This window comes from Pomacea canaliculata, linkage group LG3 (genome assembly GCF_003073045.1).
Source record: "Pomacea canaliculata isolate SZHN2017 linkage group LG3, ASM307304v1, whole genome shotgun sequence".
Classification (NCBI taxonomy): Eukaryota; Metazoa; Mollusca; class Gastropoda; order Architaenioglossa; family Ampullariidae; genus Pomacea; species Pomacea canaliculata.
In genome coordinates this window covers 34,293,425-34,318,068 of record NC_037592.1, presented here as the reverse complement: position 1 = coordinate 34,318,068, position 24,644 = coordinate 34,293,425, and the positions used below count along the sequence as shown (strand labels likewise).

At 39.5% G+C, this 24,644-nt stretch overlaps 1 protein-coding gene and 1 long non-coding RNA gene across 5 annotated transcripts; one reads left to right on the top strand and one right to left on the bottom strand.

Annotated features, from left to right (window-relative positions):
- The first annotated feature begins 1,084 nt into the window (after positions 1–1,084).
- LOC112559470 lies at positions 1,085–11,194 on the top strand. Of its 3 annotated transcripts, none has more exons than XR_003098343.1 (6): positions 1,101–1,358; positions 2,994–3,147; positions 3,521–3,640; positions 5,147–5,310; positions 5,878–7,168; positions 10,649–11,194. It is a non-coding gene; the product is annotated as an uncharacterized LOC112559470 (long non-coding RNA). The 3 variants fall into 3 exon arrangements; XR_003098342.1 differs by having other exon boundaries at positions 1,104–1,358; positions 5,142–5,310; XR_003098341.1 differs by having other exon boundaries at positions 1,085–1,358; positions 3,521–5,310.
- A 2,612-nt stretch (positions 11,195–13,806) lies between these two features.
- LOC112560618 (aquaporin-8-like) lies at positions 13,807–24,195 on the bottom strand. 2 transcript variants are annotated; one of them, XM_025232559.1, is made up of 5 exons: positions 23,887–24,195; positions 17,719–17,845; positions 16,529–16,752; positions 15,654–15,803; positions 13,807–14,525 (listed from the first exon to the last, which is right to left on the bottom strand). In XM_025232559.1, the coding sequence occupies exons 1-5, from the start codon at positions 24,138–24,140 to the stop codon at positions 14,462–14,464; spliced, it is 819 nt and encodes a 272-aa protein (XP_025088344.1). In that variant the 5' UTR covers positions 24,141–24,195; the 3' UTR covers positions 13,807–14,461. The 2 variants fall into 2 exon arrangements, with proteins under 2 accessions (XP_025088344.1, XP_025088343.1); XM_025232558.1 differs by lacking the exon at positions 23,887–24,195 and adding an exon at positions 20,548–21,119.
- Positions 24,196–24,644: the final 449 nt, after the last annotated feature.

Genomic DNA, 24,644 nt, shown 5'->3' with positions numbered 1-24,644 from the left:
ATGAAGACGCTCTGAGCAAAAAATAAAAATACACGAATCAGTCTACAAATCTCCAGCTGTATTTCCAGGAGTACTCCTAAAATATATTATGCTTTGGAACGGATAAGACTATTGATTTGCATAAAGCACGCACAAGCACACACATAGTCAATAACCTGTTTTTCTATTACACGTGATTTGGTGATCTAACTATGGAGTTGCTTCGACCGGAGTAGGCGAACCCATTTATTATTGAAGGTAAAAGCTGGCAGAAGAGGGATTCCTTAATCTGTACCCAATAGATACTGTAACCGGACTGACCGACACCTCTCGCTAACACGTACCCTATCTTAGCGCCAAATCAGTCCGTTCCTCTTTGTTGCTCCGGGGAAGAGGACGGAAGTTCCCAAGGTGGCTCTCGTTAGTCGGGTGCGTCGTCTATAAGTTTTTACCTGCCTCGCGTTGTGTTCTTTTTTTACCTATCCCTTAAACGCACCCGAACTCAGCCGACCTTGGAGTCCAACAAAAGACCCTGCTTTACTTTCTAACTAAAGTGTCTTTTCAATCGGTGCGTCAATTCCGCCGGACCTTCTCGCGTGTTCTTTTCTCTGCCGCTGTGTCACGACTACATACGTGGACAGTACACACAAACCTCACTCGCGTTCACACGGCAGAGGCATGCATACGACAGTCGACACTAGTACTCCCTGGCACTGACACGCTTACACAAGTGCTTATATACGGTCCAAAGACATAAATTTATTTACAAGATATACAAAACAACTACCAAACATACTCTAAACCCAGTGGTTCTCAGTGCCTCGTCCGCCGCCGCCATAAGCAGGTGGTCCCGGCTGACAATCATAGTCAGCAAAGTGATGTTTAAAGCTCACTCGCGTTAACATTTTAATTACAAAAACGAGTTTTTATGTCCACTTATTACTATACTACTGTCACAAAATGACATTTAGCTAATGAAACAAATGCGGCTATTTAATTTGAAATTCATAGTAACAGACTGATTTTTAGGCCTTGGTGGTCCCATAAATTTTTTACTAAGACTTTGGGTCCGCCATAGCTTTACGTAAGTAAAGGTCCGCGGTCCGAAAAACTTTGAGAACCACTGCTCTAACCTACCTATCTAGCCAAAACCTAACACCTAACACCGTGGGGTGGGACGCTGAGTGATGCGGCACCAAAGTACTTCTCGCTAACTCAGTCTCAAAAGGTTCTTCACTTACTGACCAAACGTCACTGAAGATTCAGTTTATGATTGGCTGATTTATGCGGCTAATCTGAATCCAACCAATCAACATCACGGAAATCCTAGCGGTTTGTACACTACGGCCAAGTACATGTCAATGCACGTTAGGCCTAGGGTAAGTTTGTTTTCTTATTTTATTATGAAACATCTTGTGTTAAGGGAACATGCTTATTTTATATGCTGCGTTGTTGTTTCTAAGCTGCTATGCCTATGATGGACAAAATCTTGTCGTTATAACGGCAATGTTTAAGCCTTAAAGTCTGCATACGCCGGCACCCGACTTAATAACGACCGTTGCACTGTCTGTAACGAATTTTAGATCTGATCGAATTTTAGCCGCAGCTAGGGAGCAACTTTAGTCCAACCACGGGGTAGGCGTAGCTACAGACTAGCAAGTGACTAACTTACGAGCGTCCACAGCAACTCGGTTTTCGTCTATAATTTTTGGAGAAGAAGAATAGGACGACGATGTGAAACTTGTTTTTTTGGTAGATGAAAGTTATATTCTTTTTCAAAATGGATCTTAAACTTGTTAATCGTTATCGTGAACTACAACTTAATACGGTGAAATCGAGCCTTCGGAGTCATGTTTTTGATTCTGTTATTCGTGATGTTTTCAAATAGTTGTATAACAGCGCAACGACTCAACCATGTAACGATAAAGTCAACGACAGCACAGCTAGGTTGGTTGGTTGGTTTATTTAGTAGGAAAGTGCTTCCATCTTCAGGTGATTTCACATTATGGGAGGAGGGGGCTAAGGGAGGGGAGAAAACCAGAGTACCCGAAGAAAACCCCCGACACCCAGCCCTGCAGACTGGTGTCATATACAGTGTCCCAAGACAAGATGTATAACCGCAGTACCGGTGATAAACGAGTGTTTTAACCACCACACTACTGTCGTGACATACTGATGCTCAAATTTCTTAACAACAGTACCTTGATGATGCCAGTTGGTGGCATTAGTCGTTGCAACAGACATTAGAGGCAGTGATGGTCTGTTTTTGATTTCATGTTGCAGATTGGTTATTTTCTTCAAGGACATGGATTTTTTTGGTTTTGTTTTTGTTTTTATTTTTGTGTAACAAAGAGTTCACAAAGCAGATAGCATCGGCAGAGCTTAGGCCTAGCAGTGTAGCATTATAGCAGTTCATTTCTATAACAGTCCTACACATCATTACACATTTTAGCTGTGGCAGCCATGTCATAAAAACAATTGAAAGTCTAAACTTAATGTCTAGGTTGTTTTGTTTTCCTGTAGTAAAATTTCTGTGGCTGTGTATAATCCATAGTAATGTTAAACATTATCAGCACATTGAATTTTGGAGCAAGCATTCATAATTTTATAAGCAAATTTTAATAAAACAAGGGTGAGATGAAAATCATTTTGATACAGATGTGTAACATTTTCCTCAAATAGTAGTGGTATTCTGGAAGTGAGATTTTAAAAAAGTAAATGTTCCATTTTAAATTTATCTTTTTTCTTCTTTTCACAAAGGAGAGTATATTGTGTGTTCAACCTGGGAACAAAAATGTGACAGAGATGTGTAGCAGTCTACAGATTTCTATATGATTAATGTTAACAGTAATTTTTTTTAATCTTAACTTAATCACTATCCAGATTCGTTTTAGTTTTAGCTTTTTTATTTGAAGGTCAGCTTGTGATTTAAAAATGTGTGATTCTGCAGACCAGTCAGTTTTGGACACTTAATACAGTTTAACATAGTTGTAATATATTTGTTTCTTTTTCAGGGTGACTGATTTAATTTGAAACATGGTTCTTCCTTCTAAGCGCCCAATGTCAGCATATGCCTGTTTCTTAAAGAGATTCCATAATCAGTTAAAGAAAAAGGGAGAGCTGACAACATTCTTAGAGTTCACCCGAAGAGCTCGAGATAAATGGAGGGTATGGAAGACCTAATTGCAGGCTTTAATATGGGAATAGTATAACTGAAAAATCCAACAAGCTACTGCATTTTGAGACCTAGATTTTGTATTCAATTTTGTTTGAATTTTTAAAAATAGCCAAATACTGATAAATGTAAATTTTATGTGCTGGTTATGAAGACTTTTTTTGAATCTGTTACTCATAATTTTAGGTTTCAATCATGTTTGTTTGATAGAAAACACACATCCAAAGTCTTTCAAACAACCTTGCACTTATTGGTGAATATTCTTTGCATTTTTAGTCTTATGTGCTATATTTTTGTTATGCAGTAATAAGGATTTTGTGGACCAATGTTTGTTACTTACAAAAACTTGTGTGTTTATGCGTTTAGACCATGACTCCAAGGGAAAAAAAAAAAAAATATTAAAATATCAGAGAAAGACAGAGATCGTTATAAATTGGAGAAAAGGGGGAGACAACGGGGAAATGAAAATGCCCCAAAGAGACCTATGTGAGTGCTGTCGCTTTGTTTTGAGCTAGTTATATGCTATGTATATATATATTAATCCATCTGATGTCATTGACTTCAAGGCACCCGATGTGGTTGGTGGGCTTAAGTATTTCAATGACCTTAAAGCTACAGCATCTGGTGCATGCACTTTGTCAAGGGTGCCCTGTGTCAGGCAGGTCTAGGAGTAGAGACTAAAGTGTAGACTGTGAAGTCCACCTATCTCCCAGATTAGATCGAGTTTGTTAGGCAACTATTCCTGGGAAAAAACAAAACAAAACTGTTAGGGAAAATGGCAGATACAAAACAGTCAAACAATTGGTAGCAGACCAAGTAGCTAATGACGGCTGGGTGTGAAAATTACATAGATTTTTCCAACCTGACAGCTAACCTGTCATCAAAAATGTTCATTACCTTTGGTTGTTGTAATATAGGAACACAAAGCAAACAAAAAAGTTATTACAGGCCCTGTAACTCAGTCAATGAAATCGATGGTAGTGGTGGCTATTATCTCATCATTTTCAGTGCAAATCCATATCAAGTTGAGAAACCAGCAATCATCTCAAATTTGGCTGTTGACCAACTGAGTTATTGCCTTCTTTCAAATGCAGTTAAATCTTGATTTTCACCGATAATTTGTTCCAAGACAATCATCGAAATCCTAAATTTATGAAAACCAAGACAATTATTTCCATATGAATCCATGTAAATCCAATTAATGTGTTCTAGACATTCCAAAATACATATCAAAAACATATTTTATAGAGAATAAATAGTGTTTGTTACTAAAAGCAATAAGAAATTAGCATAAATTGAATATTAAAGATTAATGTTAAGAATAAATAAACATTTACATGACATTTATTTTTCTAAAGACTTTTCTTGGCATGTGGACGACAGCAAGAAGGGGAGAAAGAGGTACAGATATTGTTAGGAAGGGGAATGCATGTCTACTGCAGCTATATCACCCTAGAGAGTTACCAAGAAACCTTCATTTGAAAATTTTCAAAGGGGTCAGCTTGTCTTGTGGGTCATATTTGCAGAATAAATTAACAAATGCACCATCCATAATGTCTCTTCATTTGACAACTAATGGTAAGAAGAAACATTGTCTATTAAAATAAACCTGGCAAAGATCAGTTATGAAAGAATTGAAAGAATAGAAACTGACATGGAACAACTAAATATGCTACTGACTGGAAAACTGGAAATCTGTAAAGGATGCTTTATGTACTCTCTAGGTATAAGGATAACTGAGTAATCATGAGAGTATATGTTGGACTCTTTTACTTAACCTGTTCCTTTTTTTTTTTTTTTAGTCAGGCCATCCTACAAGCACAATGGTTTTGCTGGTGATACCTGTCTGATGACCACATTGTGGACTGAACATTTTCTTTCATTTAGGACCAATCTCTTAGTACTTGTGCAGACAAGCTGAATTATGAATTTGAAATTACACATTTGTTCAGTATTTTGATATTTTCTATTTATTAATTTGTTTCAGAACAGCATTCTTTCATTATATCAAAGAGAAGGGAATCCATTTTAAAAAACAACATCCTCTAATGCCCCAACACCAGATTGTGCAAGCTTTAGCTTCTAAGTGGCGCAGTCTTAAAGAGAAGCTACCGTATGAGGTTATGGCTGTACAAGATAGAGGGAGATACTATAAGGTTGGTTTCACAGATTGGTAATTAAATTCTAAGAGATTACACAAACTCAGGTGTGGGCGTTAGTGAAAATAGAATGATTGAAGTGAAATAATCCTGAAGTGATCCGAGGGGATAATTTAGATCTATTCTTTCATTTGGAGGCATTGTTCCCAATGAGCAATTTTGTGTGTAAAAATACATGAAAAATGAATGTAGCTTTCCTTATCTGCATGTTGCTGCCTCCAAATTTGTTTTATTCAGGGATGGATGGGGAAAGGTTAAATAAATTCTCTCCCTTTAACCGATTTTCCTTTAGGTATGGTGTGTTCAACTTGAACTCGTGGGTGAAGGCTGTACTGGGGAATGCCTGATTCAGGCTTTTCAGCTAAAACAACTGTTGGCCTTTTTGGATTAGTTTTATTGTTAAGAGGGAGATGTCTCTTTGCTAACTTACTCCCCTATTTGGTTGTTTATATACAGCCTTCACTCACTGTGTTTTCATAGCATGCAGTAAATTCATTGCGAGATAAAGTGCATTAATTTTGTTCTGCTTAGGCTAACCTTTTTAAATTATTGTTTGCTCTCCAGGAAATGGCGATTTTTAACAAGAAAGAACTTGTAAGAGCTAAAAAGGCCGAACCAGCAGCAACATCTAGAAAAACCTCTTCAGAACAAGAAGACTCTGATGACAGTGATAATGATGATTTCCCTTAATTCAAAGCATCAAGGAAAAAGAGAAGGATCCAAGACCTTTAATGAAGGATGGGTATAATTTTGGTGGAGACATTTGCTAAGATATTATTAACTGAACCTAAAGTTTTTTAACAAGTATATTTATGGGACCATTTGTGGATGTGATATTTGCTGTTGCAGCTCAAATATTGTGGAGAACTTTAGGTCAAATAAAAGTGATAAGCATTCCTCCTGTTGCAGATATTTGTTGGGGTTTTTTGTTGTAATGGGTTTTTTTTTTAAAAAAAATGAAAGCTGAAAGGTGATGAGAGGAAATATATTTGATGTAGTTCACGGTAAAAGTTGAGAAAGGAGTGTGTAGCGTGAAGCAGATGACAATGAATTTACAAAAACAATTTTTATCATGTACTGATCTTGATGATGCACTATGACATTGCAAATGGCTCTTATACCATGATAAAGTATTATGCAGACTTTGCAATCCGAAAATTCATAAACAGTAACTTATAGAATGTTGAAACTTACAAATAAATTCATATTGCTCTGTACATCTCTGGGTAAAGGGAAAGTAAGGAGGGAGTTGGCATTGAACTTATAACACTTATGCTTATATCTTTGTGTTCCATCTTTCATGACCAGTAATTCATCAGTTGTTGCTGCACTTTCTCACTTTGTAATGACAAATTTCATCATGATTAACAAAATGTTATTGTCTGTTTTTTGTGTGGGGAGAGATGTGACTAAGAATCTCATTGTTGAACTATTCCTTAGTCAAATTCTCAGCATCATTTGCAAAAGCAAATTATGTACAGTGTATAGAGAGCAGGATAATGATAGGTATTCAAAAGATACATTTTGTTATGAGTATCGGATGCCTTTGAATGTTATTTAGGATGTTTTAGATTGTTCATAAATGTAACTGAAGCATAACATAAACAGGTATCAATTCCAGAATAATAATTTTTATACCATTTTGACATGTAAAGACTTTCAAAACTAAGTCATTCTGGCTTTGAAAATTGACTCACATTGTTGGAAGCTTTCAACTGTGTTTTCAGGCAGTGCAAAATTTGTATATGGATACAGCTACGTACTCTTATTAGGATGGTAATGAAATCAGAAGTTTCTTGAGGATTTGCCCACATCAGAACACACATGAACCACTTTGATAGTCAACCCCATGCTGGTATGTGAATATGAGTTTTCTTCACAACAAATGTTTACTGAAGTCTCCAAAGACTATAACTAATATTTGACCTACCAAATTATGATGATAATGCTTGTAAAAACAATGTTGAAAAAAAAATATGCTGACTAGAATTTAATGTATGCTTGTATGATAAAGTATTATGCAGACTTTGCAATCAGAAAATTCATAAGCAGTAACTCATAGAATGTTGAAACTTACAGATAAATGAGGTCTGCCAAGTCTGTTTTGGTGGTGTACAGTGCCGGTGCCCTCCTTTTGCTGCTACTACTTGCTAGCTGTGCCTATCTGGTCCGCCATGGCGGTGTACTGTGCTGGTGCTCCCTCTTTCTTTTTGCTACTGATGCAACTAATGAAAGTGTATTGTGCCACAGTTCTTTTGGACGGTTGCGGCAGCTATTAAGGTTTAGTGCCAGTCTAAATTTGTCTAAGAAATGTTTTAGTTCTTTCCTTTCTAATTTGTTTTCATTACACTCCAGCAGCACATGTGGTGCTTAATCTTTCCCCACATGCGCCTGAAGAAGGGTCAATTGTATCTTGTTATATACTCTCCGTTAAGCGTCATTCTAGCTGTGCATGGTCTTTGTATGTGGAGCTTAGCTTAAGTTTTGTTTCAGCAGTAATTTGGTTTAGGTGTTCTTCTTTGCTATAGTTTGTGAGATCAAAGTCTATCTGTGGTTGTGGAAGTGTCCATGGTGGTGTTAGCATGCTGTTGGATAGGAAAGGGGCTGTTACGTTTGTTTCTGCACCCTTTGTATTTTCTGTCTTGGATGTGTTGTATGGTGGGTTGCTTGGTGAAGCGGCCAGTTCTGTGTCTGTGTTGTAAATGGATCTGGGTATCCTGCACCTTGTAGTAGTAATTGGCTGTCCTTTTTTGATTATCAATTCTATGGGTTTCTGACCTGCTTCTACCAGTACTGATAGGTTTGGTGTGTATGAGGGTACTCCTAATGCTACTTTTAGTGCCTTGGCCTGTACTGACTGGAGTTTAGCTATCTGGTTTGATCTAAGGTGGACCAGCAGTGGAGCTGCGTATAATAGCTTAGACATCACATGGTCCTGATAGAGGTTAAAAAGAGACTTTGGATTTGTTCCCCAGTTATTTCCAGTAACTACTCTCATTAGGTTTACTTCTTTTTTTGCAGCTTTTGTTATTTCGTCTACATTTGGGTTCCAGTTTTTTTTTTCTGAGAAGATAACTCTTAAAAATCTGTGAGCTATAATTAAGGGTTGTTTGGTTTAATGTTAATTTAGGGTATTCTGTTTTCTTGTTTGGTTTTGGGAATATTATTGCCTGGGTTTTGGTGGCTGACAGTTTGAAGCCATTATATTTAAACCATTTTGCTATTTCACACAGATACTCCTGTATCTTATTTATTCCTATGATTTTGGGCCTAAGGTTATTTTTTTTTACGTATCTCTGCTTTTCCTAGGAGTGATGTGTCATCCGCAGATTGTTAGACTTTTATGTGTTTGACACTTTTGGGGAGGTCTACAATCATGTTGAACAGCAAAGGACTGAGGATACTCCCCTGTGGGACTCCATTATCTTCTGGTACTTCGGGAGGTTTGGTCCTCAACTCTCATTGATATTTTGGTTGATAGGAAGAATGTAATAAGTTGAACTATTTTATTTGGAATGCCTATGTTGTGGAGTTTCTGGAACAGCCCCTCATGCCTTAGCATATTGTATGCTTTTTCTATGTCCAGAAAGATTCTACACAGGTTTCTTTTCCTCGACCTCTTGTCCTCCCTTTTATATCCTCTGGGAGGGATAATGTGCCTTGGGTACCCAGCTGTTTAGGACAGCAGTGCTGGCTGTGCTACTGTGTCCACCTGGGGATGGGGATGTTGGGGCTGGGTGCTATCCCTTCCTCCTCTGGCGGGCCCCCTCCGTTCCCTCTGGACCCCCAAACAAACCAGCGTGCCAATCAGCGCAACCGACAAATCAGCTGGCATCTTAGCCAGCCTCTACCACATGTATAGCTGAGTATAAAATTATAGTTCATCATCGTTCTTCTCATGAAGGCCACTTGAATGCAGAGGAAATTGAATCGTCTCCCTTAAAATGATAACCAAAAACAGATAAATGCGCCTGTTTGGCAGATGCAAGGCTCATTCATTCAGTTGTATACACCCATTCAGAAAATGTGACTATTGTGCATACTTTTCAGGCACAAAAAGCAGTGCTAAGCTATATGCAGTCTAATAAAACAAAACCAAAGAAAGATGCTACTCCAACAATACATTTTAAATACATTGAGAGAAAAAAAGGAGTGCCAGAAAGACAGAAAATTTTAAAGCTAAGGTCTGTAGAAGTAGGAGTGGGATATGTGGAGATGTTTCTTGAAACTAGCAGGATTGACAGTCTGAAAATTGGTCAGGCTTCAAGATCTTGAATTTTGAAAGAACAAGCATGGCCTTAGGACAACCAGCAAAGTATTTATTATAGTAACCCAATACTGTTGAAAGTCATGATCTGCATCTGCCAGTCGCAAATATACAGGTCATTGGTCGCTGGCTAATTGGGGAAGCAGAGAATTACATCTCCCTGGGCTAGCCTAGACCTGTTGACTTATTACAGGGTTTTCATCTTTAGGTTAAAAGTAACTCTCATTTTGAGAAATGCTGAAAACTCTCACTGGCTCCTGATGGCTGTACTTTTGAAGCCTGTCATTTTCCAGATGATGATACTTTAGTAGCATTGGGATGACTGTCCAACTCGAATGTCAAGCTTTTTGTTACCTCCTCTACCACCACTGACAAAGCTGTCACAAAGATAGGAATAATTTTTCCAATTTGATCATTTTTCACTTTCATCACCACTCACATATTTGAAGATTGACAGTGCCTCATTGATATGATCTTTTCTGAAGATGAGAGAGACGTTAATACATTGGATGGAGTTCATGTGTATATGTGAGAGGGTTTAGGTGTGCATGTGTGTTAAATGTCTTTATATTGGTATGTTTATATATAAATATTATGTTTACATGTATAGATTATGCCTAGTACAGATAATAAAGATTGATTGATACAGGATACAGGAGGTGCTAAGTTTTAGTGGCTTCTTCAGTGAGAAATTGACGAAGGGACCTAATCCTCTTCAGTTGAAGATAGCAAAACGGATTTTGGTTTTGTGTTGTTTTATGATATGCTGAGTTGAGGAAGAAGCCAAGATTTCTCACAGCTGGAAAGCTAGATGGTACTGAAATTTCAGCCTGGCAGATCCAGAAAATAGTAGGCATGCCTCTGTTTTGGCATCATTAAGTTGCAACAAATTGTCTGAGTTTATATACAATAATAAAAAAATCATTTTAAGATGGGTAATTTTCTGAAGTATGGGATAAAAAAAGTGCATTGTAAATTTCATAAAGAACAACAGGCAGCGGTATTCAATGCCAGAAGCTGAAAAGTAAGCACAATTCATATGGTAACAATGTATTTACTATTTTGCAGAGCCAGAGGGTCAAAATCCATCAAGGTCACAGTTTTTGGCAAAGCATGCTATCAGGACACAAAAGCCAAGGGCTTCTTCCAAACCTTCATCTTGACATCACAAGGAAATGTGTGGAAAATAGTTGGTGACACATATCCTTTCCTTGAAGCTTGATCATTGTCATGTTGAACTGGATCTGTATTTATGTGGTGAAGAATTTAACACACTGGTATTAAGTGTTACAAGTGTCTCACAGAAGATGTGAAAGTGGAAATAAAATTTATTTTTCATGTGGTGATCTTTCACTTCAAATATTGACTTGTGAAACTAGATGGCAATGAAAAGATACCAGTTGATACAGATATAAAGCTCATAAACCAAATGAAGAAAATCAAAGCTGGGAGTATTTTGTTGCTTTTATTTCTAAAAGCATAGCTGTGCTTAATGAATGAAACAACGAAAATAGCCATTGAACTCTCAAGTTTTCAACTGTTCAAGCATTTTAGGAATTATAAGAAACAGAAATAACACTTTTAAATGACAATAAATAATAGCTATTCATTTTATATTCAGAGTATGTCTTTCTTTTGTGTGACTGAAAGAATAATGCTTATTTTGTGAGAGTATATGGTACCCGGCATAAAAATCGGAAAACTGTGCGGTAACCATTTTCCTTGTGTGTAACAAAGTGCCTATGTATTTTTTAATGAAATTTAACATTGCTAAAGCAAAATAAAAGATGACGCAAAATATTCGTCAACTTTGAAATGACATAGCTCAAATCAGGTGCAAAATACCATGTGCTTCCTTGAGTGAGGGTGAAAGAGCATTTTCTCCTGAATCTAGTGGTATATGGCATTTTAGTGCCAAGTGCGATTACTATTTGTTTATTACAACTGCTCTTTTTATTATTTATAAAAACTGCTTAAATCTCTCCTCTTAATCAAAATGGAGGGAGGGGGTGACTATCACTCACACAACCTTTTTGGCTATCACTTATAATTGTGCTTGTGCATGTTACTTCTCTCATCACCATCAAGTAACAGTTTGGGTTGAGTAGGAAGACGAGTGTCCAGAGCAAATATTTATACTCTTTCATTTTTAACCATAACCTGCCTCCCTCCACTACATGTAAAAGTTGTTAATATAGATTCAAAAGTACATGTTTTTTTCTATCAGTGTTTCAAATTTGAACCAAATTTGTCTTTGAATTTGCACCTGTTTTAAGTTTGCTACCCCTAAAACTTTTTTTTTTTTTTTTTGCCTGAAAAATGGATGATTTTGTAATATTGGAAGGTGCATAGATGTCACAAGACATTTCAGTTTTGTATAAAAAATTAGGATAACAGTATATAATAGGTACTTTGAAATAAATGTTTTATGTGTACGTAATAAATTAGTTTTTGAAATGGAGTACTTGAAATATGGTGTCTTTATGCAAAATGGTAACTTCTCATACAAAGTACTTGGAAACTAATAACATTTCATAAAGCTACACATGAGAGCTTCAAACACGGCCAAATTAAAGTATAGTTGTGACGCAAATCATGAACTTTAAATAGTAAAATCTTCAAAACTAATATAGATAGAAACTCAGTTTTTGTTTTGTTTTTTCTGATACTTCCATGTGACCATACAAGTTTTTTTTTTTTTTTAAGTTTGTGTACCGGTACCTACATTCAGAATGGCTTCTTTGCATTTTTCAAATTTAAAGCAAACCTGATGTCCAATAAAAAAGAAATTTCAAGTCTGAGCTTAAATTTTAAGTGATTGAGCAGTGTTAATTTGAAAAGATATAATAATCATGTCAAGCAAAATGTTATGATCTTTAAATATAATGTGAATTAAATCTCAATCGTTTGATCATGTATCCTTTTTCTCTTAACCCATTAACTGCCACATTTTTTTCTGACTAGTTTTACTTTATTCCTAATCTATAAGTGCTGGTAGTAAGAAAAACATCTTTTTCCAATTACACCATCAGCAATCTGTAATTTAAAATTTTAGTCCAATCCCCAAACGGGGATCATAGCACACACCATCTATTTTTTGATGCCGTTCTTGAGAGCAATCCACAAGTAGTCCCACATCATAATTATAGCATTGATTTCTTACACACTGCAGATTTCCTTTCTTTGCCTAGTTCTGTGCGTTGGATACAGTGAAATCCAAATGTCCTTATGTACCCCTCTCTAAATATTCATCTCTATGTAACACACATTCACCTACTCTTTTAATGTTGGCCTCCTGGAAGTGCCTAGATGATAGTGTAGCAGTTCGTCGCCCTGTGTTGTCCTCTTTGCGTTTTCTGTATTTGTCTTTTATTCCTCATCAGCATTGCTTATCTTTCCGTCGTTCATATATGTTGTTTGTTCCTCTGTTCCTCGTATGTTGTCTCGTATGCTCCTTTATATATCGTAGACCAGTGATGCCCAACCTTTTTTCGGCCTGCGGGCCATATCTATTTCGGACAGCCGTGTCGCGGGCCATATCCATTTCGGACAGCCGCAAAAATACAAAAAAGAAAAAAAATAGAGCAGATACCATTTTTATCAGAAACAAGTTGTACTTACCATTAATTATGTAGTAATTAGTGGGATATTTAAAGTTGTTTTCCCGAAACCAACTTCTGAATGTCCGGCCTCATCGTCGAGACACCAAGTCGGAGCACTGAATCGAAATGTTCGTCCATCGAAAAAAAGATTGGGAAACGCCCCTACGTGGGGATAAATACTTCTTCCTTTTTTCGGTTGTTTTTTTTTTTATTTTTATTACTAATATGCCGATTTCCTGCACTGTGGGCAGAAGTTTCGCGGGCCGGATATGGCCCGCGGGTCGTAGTTTGGGCATCCCTGTCGTAGACCATTAACACAAATGAAATGTTTATGCACAGCCACCAATTTGCTGATATACATGTAACCAGCACTATGTGATGTTTATACGGGCCAGATAATCTGCCAAAAACTGACCACCCACCCACATTCAATCTCTTCCAGTCTGACTGGTAATGGTGAGAACTTACTTCATATGGTTTTCAATTTTATAGACGAGGGAGGAATAAAATTATAAACAGTATCAATATCTATCAGAGTGTTATTTTATTTGCGTTGTTTAATCTACTTGAAAGTAATATATACAAATAAAAATCACCATAAAATGGTAAAGGAAAGCAGAAGGTAGACGTTTTTCTTTTATTAATTAAAGTCGCATCTTGACTCCATCGTTGGTTTTCAGCATATTTCCAGGATGTTTGTTCCAAATACACAAGTCAGGCCACACCACCACCCTAAATCCGGTGATAATTTAATTGTACTAATAGCGACTCTTAATGGTTCACCAGACACATGAGTGATACGGCATAGGCATGCTATGCACCTTTCTACAAGGCCAAGCTGATAAGTGTGGGAAGAGGTGGTGGAGAAAAGGGTGAATATCTTCGCCAGTAAGTCTGCTTGTCGATCTTCTTATCAAGGCGCTTGGTTTGAGTATTAAACACAGTGGTAGTGGTGATCGCCATTCGTGTCCGCATATACTGTATTCTCTGTGACTACTCACACAGGGGAAATTCACTGCATCAAGAACGACTTTCTGAACTCGCAGACAACAAATATTATTTATCACACATGACACGTCAAAATGTTTCAAATATACTTCCAAAAACAAACAACAAAACAAAGCATATAGTTGAAATGTACACAGAGGGAATCTCTGGTCATCCATCATATTCTGAAGTTCTTTTAATTAAATATTTTATTTTGCCAGCGTCCCCTGGATTGAGCTGATGAGTGATTGACACGTGATGATGAGTGTGTGAGATGGCTCTAGTCCGTTGTCTACTGTTGCATAGGCTCGTAGTTTGCGAGAATGAGCCGCTTCTCTGAACTAGCCAAAAAGAACCTGCACAGAGCAGACAAATAAGAGTGAAACAAGAGCAGACGGCTGTTTACAGTAAAAGCTGGTGACCAAAGACACACAGTCTTCCTCCTGTTATGGAGGTACATGTACAGCTCTGGTGACTCCCATCTCCCTCCCCCCGTCACACCTCCATCTTTCTAGCTCTTTTCTGTTTCTACTGACTGTGGCAATAATACATATACTTTATTCTTTGTGGCTGGGTGCACGATATTGGTAATAGCAATAACAACATGCAAGTGCTTGCCAAACATTTAACAATACCACAATATATTCCCTTCCTCATACCATGGAGGTACAAGACTCACACTCGGGCAAGCACTGTAAAAAACCATACAGTTACAAACAGCTTACCACGTGATCAAGAGGGCCATAAACGTGCATGTGTACGAATATCCAGCTTTCAGATTTCTAGGCATTACAACACATTATCAGGTGTCTCTCTGTTCACCAGGATGAGAACTCTATACATGTGCTATCACTTGGCCGGCAGGGCTTCTGCTTACGCAAAAAATTGCGTACAGTACGCATTAAAAGTTCGGAAGACCCCTTCAATTTTCGTCAATGGGGTCCCATTCAAATTTGGGCGAAGAACAGGAACCCCTTAAAAATCTGAAGAAGGGGTCCCTGGGACCCCAAAGAATTTAGCCTTAGCAGAAGCCCTTACTTGGCTATCAGTGATGTGATTTTGATGCCAATGATGGGTTGTGATCTGGCTGCATTTGACTGTAAATGATGAAATGGTGACCCACCGTTATGTTCACATGTGGAAAACTGTCATTCCCAGTCCAAAAGCTAATCTGCATTAAATATGGCTGTCAATTTAAATTTGAGAAAGCGATTTAAAATAAAGAATAGCTAGAAATTGATGATTTTGGGAAGATCACCCATAGCACATGCACAAACCAACTCAGTAGTGTCTCTGGCGCCTTACCTATACCAGAGCAGTCCGGTGGCGCAACGGTTAGCGCCTGTCACCAATACAGTGAAGGTTGGCTGCCCTGAGCTCGTCTCGGGCACGCTGTTCTTTCTCTGCAGCATCTGTTTACAGGGCTGGCTGCTTGGCCTTAGTTGCTGACACGGCGTAAATACCAATTTCCCCCCCCCCCTTACCTATACCAGGAGGCAGCAATGGCCGAGCCAACAAGCGGGCCCACCCAGTAGACGTAGTGGTAGTTCCAGATGTCGGAGTCATGGTAAGCGATGGCAACGGCAGGACCAAAACTACGGGCTGGGTTCATCGATGCCCCAGTTATCAGGATCCTGGATGCATGCACAAAGATCGTCATTCAGACAAGAGATGCCACAATTTTTAGGACCTTGAGCAATTATAAATATAGACATCAGATTGAAATGCGCCATAGCGGCACATAAATTAGCAATACATCGGCAAACATGAGTTCACTCCAGCTAACAGATTAGGTAAAAGTCATCCCCTAACTTTTTCAGGTTGTAGTGGGTCTGTGTTAGCGACCTCACATTTCTCGGGGCCAGCTTTACCTGAAGTCGGTGCCTATCTCCTCTTCTTTGCTGCCTTACCTTCCCCAACCCTCTATGCACTCAGGTACCCATTCCAGCCAGCTGGGTCGATTGAGGGAAGATTGCTGCACTAATCGGAAATTGAACCAGCGCACTCTCAGTTCGGACGCCAGCGTTCTAACCACTCGGTTATCCGCTTCCCCAAGCTAACAGAGAAAGCGAAGGTGGAGGAAAAAGGAAGGACTGGAGAGTAAGGGTAAGGTGGAGGATAATAAAGATAGGAAAGGCGAAGAAGAGAAGAAATGAGAACTGCCCAGTAATGTCTTCTCTGACATCTTTGTCGGCTGATGGTGTAGGAAACTCTTTTAACAATAATATCTGCTGTAACAATCTCTCCAAGCCATGATGTCTGCTGTGAAAGCTGCCCTAGAGATGGTGTTTGATTACTAAACAATGTCCTCTGAAGCAAGCCTTCCTTAGCAATATTAACTGCAAGTTAACAAGTTTACCCAGCGAGGATGTCTACTGTCACTGCGAAGCCGATGGCGAGGGGTGCTAACGTAGTCTTGGTGATGGGGTCGACTGCCGTCAAGAGAACTGTCATGACGAGGACCATGGTCAACACCATTTCGCACAGAACGCCCTGTCCCGGGGTCACCGAGTCCTTAGCGAAGCTGCCCAGGTTGTGAGCGCCTCCGCCGATAAGTTCATACACACTGGCCGGTAGGATACCCTGTGTTAGGAGCAAAAATTCATATGTATGCTGATGGGGCGCGAGGGTTGCTACCTGATTACCCTATGTCAGGAGCAGAAAAAAATGTACAGTCTTCAATTCAATTCAAGATGAAAGTTATGAAATAATTACAAATTACTTGTGATGTCCAAGGATGTGAGCAAAAAGTATTGTTTTCAAATGTGTACTTCCAATGGAAACTTAGGCTACGCCAGAGTTTTGCTCATCATTTTGGCAAGGTACAGCAGCCATATGCCCATGCGCACACAAAAATGGACTCGGGAAAGCTTGGGGGAGGTTGGGTGGTGGTTGATGTTGCTGGGTCAGGTGACGATCGAGATCCAGCAGTCTATTAAAAAGTTAGTAGATAAATGTATGAATGAAATCGCAATTGTTGGTATTTTTCGGTTCGGCGCTCTCATTAGCCCGTCTCTCGATCGATGCTGTCGTACCCTTACATCAATTCCTCTATTCTCCTGCCATTATTTCCTTCTCTTCCATTAGGGAATGTGTTTCAATGTTTTCCATTGACGAAGCATCGTAGTCTCGGCATCTTTCTATTTATTTTATAGCACATTTTGGCCTCGTTTATCGAGATATCAAATAGAAGTGTGTACTTGTTATCACTGATGGCTTTTGATAAAGCGACAACCGGTTTCAACATGTTTTGGGAGTTTGAAATGAGATGTAGTATATAAACCACTCTAACAAACCATTGGAGAATTCTATGACCTCTTTCTGGCGAACCCTTGGACTATTCGGCTGTTCATGTGCTCAACTCAGGAAAGAAAGAGATAGTAAGGAAGAAAGGTGGCGGGGGAGGGGAAATTATTTTCTTGACCTCGACACCCCCACAACAGTCTTATCTGGATGATTTAGCAACGAATGGGTGGTGCAGTAATGTTTGGTAATGGTCACGGATAATGAATAAAGGGTGATGGCCATGCGTGATGTGCACACACTTACACGTGCGAGTGCAGCGCCCGTCATTGATCCAATCAGCTGACTGATAAAGTAGATGACAGCCTTCGGAATGCTGATGCCACCGGCCAGCAACACACCGAGGGTCACTGCTGGGTTTAAGTGGGCTCCGCTAGAGAGAGAGAACAAACTGTCTTTAGTGGGCTGGGCTACTGAGAAATACAGGCTCAGCTAGAGAGAGAGAAACTGTTGTAATCGAAGGGCTGTCGAGAACCATAACCTACGTTAGTGAGAGAAATTGGCTTTTAGTGGGGTGGGCTATTAAGAAACAGTCTCTGCTAGAGACAAGAAACTGTACTAAGCGTTCACAGCAAAAATTGGACTCAGACGACACCGTTATACTTATATAAGTTCGTGAACAAAAAAAAAAAACAAAACAAAAAACAAGTCAAACTATAGACTGTTTGCTGCTGTCTCATCGAGTAGCTATAGGGGCGAAGGGAAATCTGGGGACCTACTTCAGAAAAAAAAAAAAAACTTTGCTGTGGACACCTTTTCTAGACCGCCATTTTATTTTAAGAGTCTGGCATGTCACAACAGTCTCTCTTTCTATCCATCACTTTAGTGCTTGTTTTACAACTTTGTGGTGTTAGGAAACCAGATATTGCATAGGACACGTTTATATCAACACACTGTAATTTTGGATAGTACACCCATTTACAAAAATCCACGATGAAATATGAAGCAATTTAGGTCGCTTTCTTCAAATCTCCAAAGCCTGTCGCGACGGACCCAAAGTTTGTTTCTTCTAAAAACTTTTGCGAAAAAAAAAGTTGACGAAACCCATAATTCATAATCAGTTTGCTAAACAATTGTTATAAACAATGGTTTGAAGTTCAACCTGATGAGCGGCCACGGAAGCCTCGTTGAAAAACTGAAAACTGACACGAAATTTTAGAACGGATTCTAAAACTTCAAACAAACCGCGAGCAAGAGAAACTGGTTTGCCAAGCCGTTTTTAGGAAAGTTTGCAGTGTATGCCACAAAGCAAACGGGAATAAAATAAGTTTAAAAAAATGTGAAACACCCTTTTATTTAAAATGTACTTAACAGGGTAAGATACATTTTTTTCCTTAAGTCTCGAGATTTCTTTAATACAAATAACATGCAAATAACTTAAAATATAAAAGTGTGAGGGACCCTCTTGAAAATATTTTATAATTTTATTTCATTAATACTCATCGTTTTAGCCCTTTTAATCAAAAGTTACCATTTCATTCCATCCTAACAGATATATTAAAAACGGTACGGAAGTAATATTTTATTTCACTGTTTTTTAAGAGTTTACTCTTTTTAGTACATTTCAAATAGGGTTTAAAAATTAGATTTTTTATTTTAGACTTTTTCGTTTATTTTAATTTTGTTATCGATTTTTGTAAAATGTTATTCCATTCTTTAATTTAGTATCAACTATGAACAAATTATGAATATTAAATATTAAATGATAAAATTAAATCTGTCATCATTCCACTCTGTACTCTGACTACTTAAATTGTTATGGTGTTAAGTAAGACAATTTACCATTTCCAGTTCCGACACTCCCAGTTTCCATTTGTAACCTTTGACCCTAAAATCAGGAAACGACTTTAAGGTTTCAAAGTATTCGCGTTTCCTTATGCTTATGGTCTTTCTCAGTTTCTTACCTTATACCGCATACCGCCGCGGCAATGCTCCCCTGACAGTCATCTGCTGAGGCACTTAAATCTTTTTAAAAAATTTACTTGTAAACTGCTGAAAATGATTTAATATAGCGTTGTCGCTGGAAATGAGTAACTGGTGAAAATTTCAGGCCTCTAGGATGATGGGAAGTGAGTGAAAAATTGATAAAATACATTTCCAACCAGGCAGACAAAGTGAACAACCACCACCACACCACGTCAACCACCACAACCAAACAACCACAACCAAACAAACACAAACACAAACTCAAACAAACACAAACAAACAACCAAATATTCATCCATCCATCATCAATCATCATCATCAATCATCAGTTATCAATTATCGCCATCAATCATTATCAATCAATCATTCATCATCAATCATCATAAGGCTGTTTCGGAAAAAAATTTGCTTTTCGCTTTTTGTACTGAGCCTTAACGCTTTTCATGTCTGGACATTGGACCCGCGATACAACACGCCTGCCTCAATAGGCTTCTCGCTTGCTCTCATACTGACAGATTGTCAGACTGCTAGAGGCCCGTTCGTTATTCGTCTTGAAGCAACCTAAGAACTCTACTTGTGACGGGTAAGGGGTCCGTGGTGCTGTTACGTTCCGAGAGGAGAGAGGAAGAGGTCAAAGGCTGACATCGAGAATTTACTGCATGAGCGAACAGACTGTTCTGGTCATGGATTTATCTATAAGTACATGTACCGCACGCGTTATCGTATGGAATAAGTTTAAGTTGGAGAATATCTTAAAATCCGTTCGTGAGAAAGGGTGCTGATGTCTCGGGGGCGTTTGTTACAACCAGAAAACGAACAACAGGCTATTGAATGCCGGGGGCATGTACGGCATACATGTACTAACAAGTGTGCATTACAAGCATTCATCAAAGAAAAATAAGCGGGTGTGCGATAAGAAAGGACTAAGAATGTGACAAACTCCGTTAACATCGGTGTATGGTGTTATCTCAAGCGTACTCAAACTTGCATTTCATTCTTCCATAATTAGTCGCAGGAAAGACGTTGATGGAACATGGACACATTTAAGACAGAAAGCGTGTGCGGTATGGAATGAAAACGAGAGTCATAGTTGTCCGCACACTACGTGATATTTGTTTAAAAAAAAAAACACCTGCTTACTACGCTTACCTGACGCTTCCTAGTGCGCAGACCAGGAGCGCGATGGTCAGTCCATGGGCCAAAGCGATGGAAACTGCTGAAAACGGCACAGCACCTGGTACAGAGCCACCCCCAGACTGAGTAACGGCCAGGCACCCCACGCAAACGAAGAGCGTGACGCCAAAAAATTCTGCCAGCGCCGGTCGGACGAACTCCTCGAATATATAGAGCAAGGACCCCACCCTCTGAGAGTTCTCGCTCTTCGTGAAGGAATTCAGTTCCATGGGCATGTCTGCGCACTTCAGCGGAACGAACGTCCGGCGATTTCCACCTCCAAGAAAGCCTTCTTTAGTTTTCCAGTGACTACAAACGAGAACGCGACGAGAAATATTTGCTGCTCTCTTATTGGTCTCAAATCTTCATGCTTATTTTGTTTAAGAGCTAAACGAGACCTGATCACGGAGATAATATACCTCCTTGCTAATCGACTATACGGAACACGGGACTCGCCACTTGTCACATGTGTCCCGAGATAACAGCGTCTAACGTATCACATGATGCGAAGACAAAAAGAAGTATATATAGACATCGCAAAGATGAGTGGTCAATTGATGAAAGACTATCCTGCTTGCCCAATACTGTCCTTGGCAGATATACAGAATATCGTTAACTAGATGAAATAAGCCAAAATTTCAGTCGATCAATCAATTTGCATGTTTCATGAAATTCTTGTGTACGTTTAATTGCCAACTAAAAGCTCTTCATATAAACTGTCAAATCAAATGTACAGACTCCTCTCTCATGTAATATGGCGAGGGCATTGCAGTGACGCCAGCGCAAGGCGATGTACCATCGGTGCTTGAATGCACGCAGTGTCATCGATCTGTAAAGCAGAGCCAGTAATACAGCCACAACAACAACAGCAATCAAAGACGAGTTAACACAGAGATGTTATTTATGTTGCGTGTTTTTCTGACCAGCGCGTGCCCTCGAGGACTTGTGACAAAACTGGCGAAGTGCCACACGCTTAAGTGATGGGCGTTTTTATGTCATCTCATCATCACTAAATGTGATTTCACATCGTCTTTTGTTCATTGCTTTTGAATAACGCCTTTCGCGAACTGTAAACTGTTTGTGCCTTGACGTCCGTCTTTCACCAAGAGGTCAGAGGTCAAAGAAGCATCTTCTATGTAGCGGTTACAAACACGACTGTTGGAGAAGCGGAGGAATATGTATGTACTGTTAATAGGAAGCTGGAAAACCTCTAGTTATAATGCCACATAGTTCCTGCTGTTGCTGCTGTCCATGACTTGGAGGGGGTAGGGGAGCGAGGAATAGAGGATGGCGGCATCGTTTAACCATGCGCAAAGCGTTCAGCTCTCTTCATGTGTATCTCATCAAAAGCCAAAAAGAGATCCATGCCGGGAACGGATATGAAAAACTAACAGGAAGGAAGAATCTGTGAAGAGGCGATGAGATCGAATAATACGCACACACAGAGACTGGGAAGTGATATGTTTCATGCTGCCAGGAAGCGTGTTTTTTTTAACCAGCATGTGCCCTTGCTTATTGGTGTCGCAGGTGGTGCTGTACACCACGCTGAATGTTATGGCCATATTTATATCAGAAGTGCAGGCTAGTGACAATTTTCGGAATTTTTTTTATAGCTGACCGTTGTCACAGCTGTGAAGCGGTTTTGTTTGTTTGGTTTTGTTTGTTTGCTTGTTTCTTTTTTTGGGGTGGGGTGGGGGTGGGGGTGTCAGGATAGGTCTTTAGACCATCATCATTCAAAAGCGAACACGAAAAAAAACCCCAACAAACTGTCACTTTGTCTTTCCCATTCCAGTAATGTCAGCAGTATTTTTCTAAAGATGCTCTAGAGCAGGGTTCTCAAACTCATATTAGCATGTGGGCCGCAGTGGAAAGTAACAGCCAGTCAGCGGGCCGCACCACGAAAAGAAAATGTTTTTTCATTAAGTTTTACGAACACTACTGTCACTGCAGTTAAATGTAAAATAAAGTTTTTATAATTATTAATTACATTTAGTGTAGTTTATTACATGCACAGGCAGTTTAGTTTATTAAAATAAGTTGACGTTGTCTCTGTCACTAATAAAAAAGCAGAAACTGTAGTTCCCATAAAAAACACCAAGCACAACATACATATACACCGCGGACGTGACCGCAGGCCGCACAAAAATGTTTCACGGGCCGCATACGGCCCGCGGGCCGCGTGTTTGAGACCCCTGCTCTAGAGACTGAGCAGGTCAAGGCGCAAAACAGAGAACTATGCAGAAATGTAAACAACAACAACTGTTCCTTTGCGCTGAAAGCTTATCCCGAGGTGGCTGACTCGCTGATATCGTTCATATACTGACGATAACCAAGTACAGGGAGCAGACGGGCTCTTCTCGACTACGAAGCGTGTTAGAGGTCAGAGGTGGACATTCATCATCGTGTAAACAGGGGGTGGAAAGGACTTGGGAAGAGGGTGCCTTTTCCTTTTATTCATTCATGTCTTTTGTTTTTTCGAAATGTCTATCCATATATACGATGTATTCAGTCTAGAAAAGCCTAGAAACCTTTTTCTTCCCAAGCCCCATAAGCACACACACAGACAATATACACATAGCAGCCCCCCCCCCCAAAAAAAAAAAAACCACCCCAAACAACACACACAATGTGATGGATGTACTTTCTGCACTAAAAGACAGAAGGACTTACAAATCGCCCAACTGTCTGAGACATGAATAGACGGACGGATGGATGGACAAAAGATCAAAGATAAACTGTGGTTTGGGAAAGACGAACGCATTTACCATCGTACAATACTGTTCTGAAACTAATAAACAAACCCTGCCAGGATGGCTATGCATGAAGCCAGCTGTCCCTTTATTGGCACTAAAGCTATACCGTCTCAGGGATTTAAATACCCTGAAACTGTATTTTCCTATTTTTCATTAGCTGTCAACGTTTCGTGCTTTTTGTTTTCTTGAACTGCTTCAGTTCTTTGATTTCAAAAGGAAGCAAGGCTACCAGTTATATAAGTAGTAATATGGCTGCACGATAGCTTCATCTTCTTTTACAGCGCGCAGGACCTATTTAATTGCTTTTACTCAGTGTTGTATATTGATCTTCATACGCAACAACCTGTTGCATCACCTTGTTCTTCAGTTAATAAAAACAACGCTGTCAACAAAAATTCCCCCACCCGCTTCACACACACACACATACTGCCAATCGTGGTTCTAGCAAAGCTTGGATTTATATATATTATATACAGTGTTAATATATATGTACAGTTGGTTAAACAAACTCAAGCTGTTACCAGTGCTGTTACCGTTTTCCAGTGTCACTAAACACTCGTACCTGACATCTCCAAGGGCACAGACCAGGAGCGCGATGGCAAGTCCGTGGGCCAGAGCAATGGAAACTCCTGAAAACGGCACTGAACCGGGTGCAGAGGCACTCCCAGACTGAGTAACAGCCAGGCACCCCACACAGACGAAGAGCGTGACGCCAAAGAATTCTGCCAGCGCCGGTCGCACGTACTGTTCGAAAATCCTGACACTGTTGGCTTCAGAGACCTGGTTTTGGATGAGAGAGTCGAGCTCACTCGCCATGTTGCTCACGGCTACAACCCGCGCCTTTCCAACTGCGCACGTGCTTCTCTCTACGATCGTCTGCTCGTAGCTGGAGGCTAAAAATGGAGATCACGTGACACGAGTTCGTGTTTTCTGATTGGTTTAAGTCCCTCGACCCCGAACTTGGAGAAGGTTCCGACTGTTCACTGAATGACCTGTGTCTGATAACCAAGCATGTAAACCATCTCTGTGTTCTATGGTACAAAAGTACGAAAAAATAGCGTGGGAATCCATGAAATAAATGAACTGACACACTCGTCATGGAAAGGATAAACCTGTGCATACGCTCTCGCCCACAACTACACTTAATCACTTCAGCGTGTTTCTCCGCCTGTTACCATGACATGAATTTGATATCTTGAACTTATGTCTGTTTCTCACAGTGATTTACTCAAGTCACACTATCAATAACACTTTTTTAAAATTTAGAATGTAAATGCTGCGTGTGTGGTGCATGCGTGCGCGCGTGACCGCTTGATTATG

Bases quoted from the DNA above. Each gene is read 5' to 3' on its own strand.
- LOC112560618 (XM_025232558.1), bottom strand. From the start codon at position 20,807: ATGCCCATGGAACTGAATTCCTTCACGAAGAGCGAGAACTCTCAGAGG. The intron at 17,846-20,547 runs GTAAGCGTAGTA...CTCTCTCTCTAG, and splicing joins TGCGCACTAGGAAGCGTCAG to CGGAGCCCACTTAAACCCAG. The intron at 14,526-15,653 runs GTAAGGGGGGGG...TGCTCTGTGCAG, and splicing joins ATTGCTGCCTCCTGGTATAG to GTTCTTTTTGGCTAGTTCAG.